At 37.7% G+C, this 1,326-nt stretch overlaps 1 protein-coding gene across 1 annotated transcript; it reads left to right on the top strand.

The window, feature by feature from the left end:
- The first annotated feature begins 208 nt into the window (after window positions 1-208).
- On the top strand, window positions 209-694 carry LOC145035963 (uncharacterized). Its single transcript, XM_078984457.1, has one exon. The coding sequence runs from the start codon at window positions 209-211 to the stop codon at window positions 692-694; it is 486 nt and encodes a 161-aa protein (XP_078840583.1).
- The last annotated feature ends 632 nt before the right edge of the window (window positions 695-1,326 follow it).

Here is a 1,326-nt window from a genome sequence, read left to right as displayed (position 1 = left end):
TATTATACATATAACGCGTGTCATATTCTCATTGGCAACTAAATCCCTCGTGTCCCGATCGTAGCCCACTAGGCTTTGTATATATTCTCTAGAGGTAACGATACTTATTGAGTGAGAGGCAGAAACAGCAGCGAAGAAGAATTAGGGTTTTGCGATCAACAATTCACGAAACCCACATTATTTTTCCTACTGATTTCCCAAATCACTAATGGCGTCACAATTGATCCCTGTTTCAGACATCTTCTTGGAACAGTCCGACATCGAAGAACAACCACTGCATGAAGCCGCTTTGTCCCGGAGAGGATGTTGCTACTGGATGCCATGCATGCAATCGAATCTTCCGCCGGTTGATTTTAGATCGAATTGGTGGGAACTGATCACGGAGGACGGTAAGAACGACGGTCGTCGATGGTGGTGTAAGGGATTGACGCCGTTCAAGAAGATTCGGGAGTGGTCTGAACTGTTTGCTGGTCCAAAGTGGAAGACGTTTATCCGCAGGTTTAAGAAGAAACGATCTAAACCATCGAAATTCCAGTACGATGCGACGAGTTATTCACTCAATTTTGATGAAGGTCAATCTTATACGGAAGATAATGATCTGTTTTTTCGTGATTTTTCATCAAGGTATGCTTCGATTCCAATATCTACAAAATCTTCTATGGATTTAGGAAAGGATGAATTCAGCTTTACGTGAGGATCATGTTTTTCAAACAAGAACATGGCGCCATGGCCGTGTACATGTGGTAGATTTATTTCTTTAGATTAGATGATCATGCATGGATCGAGTAGTGATGATTTCCCAACCACAAATTGTTTCTGTACGGATAAAAGCTTCTTGAACATATTTGCCCTCTTGTGTATACCAGCAAGAACAAGAACCCTTTCTTCATATAAAATCAAATTTCTTTTAGGTACGTTAGTGATCAGATTACACAGCAATTTTCTATAAAAAAACTTGTCAAAATCAACCTATTAATTTGTATAAAAATTGATTTATTATCAAGACTAAAGGGTTCATAGTTTGATATTTCAATGTTTTCCAATCATTCTTTAAATATTGTATAATGCCAACCGATCCTGTCCAATTGATATCAACCGAACCGATCCAATTAAACGTTGGATTGAATAAGCTTTATCTGTTGGATATTTACTTTAGTTATCCAACTTCAACATATCAAATTGGATCCATTCAATGGATTAATAGAATTTTGCTATCTGTTGTTGTTTATATTCAAGCATGAGTTATGTTATCCAACTTTACATCCAATTACAACCGATCAAAATATCATAGATAGTAGGGATGTGCTTTGAGTCGGAATCGACTCG

The sequence above is a fragment of the Lactuca saligna genome, chromosome 3 (assembly GCF_052625555.1).
Source record: "Lactuca saligna cultivar CGN05327 chromosome 3, ASM5262555v1, whole genome shotgun sequence".
In the NCBI taxonomy this organism is placed as follows: domain Eukaryota; kingdom Viridiplantae; phylum Streptophyta; class Magnoliopsida; order Asterales; family Asteraceae; genus Lactuca; species Lactuca saligna.
Note: the sequence above shows the minus strand (reverse complement) of the source record. Positions and strands in the feature narration are given on the sequence as shown.

Bases quoted from the DNA above. Each gene is read 5' to 3' on its own strand.
- LOC145035963 (XM_078984457.1), top strand. From the start codon at position 209: ATGGCGTCACAATTGATCCCTGTTTCAGACATCTTCTTGGAACAGTCC.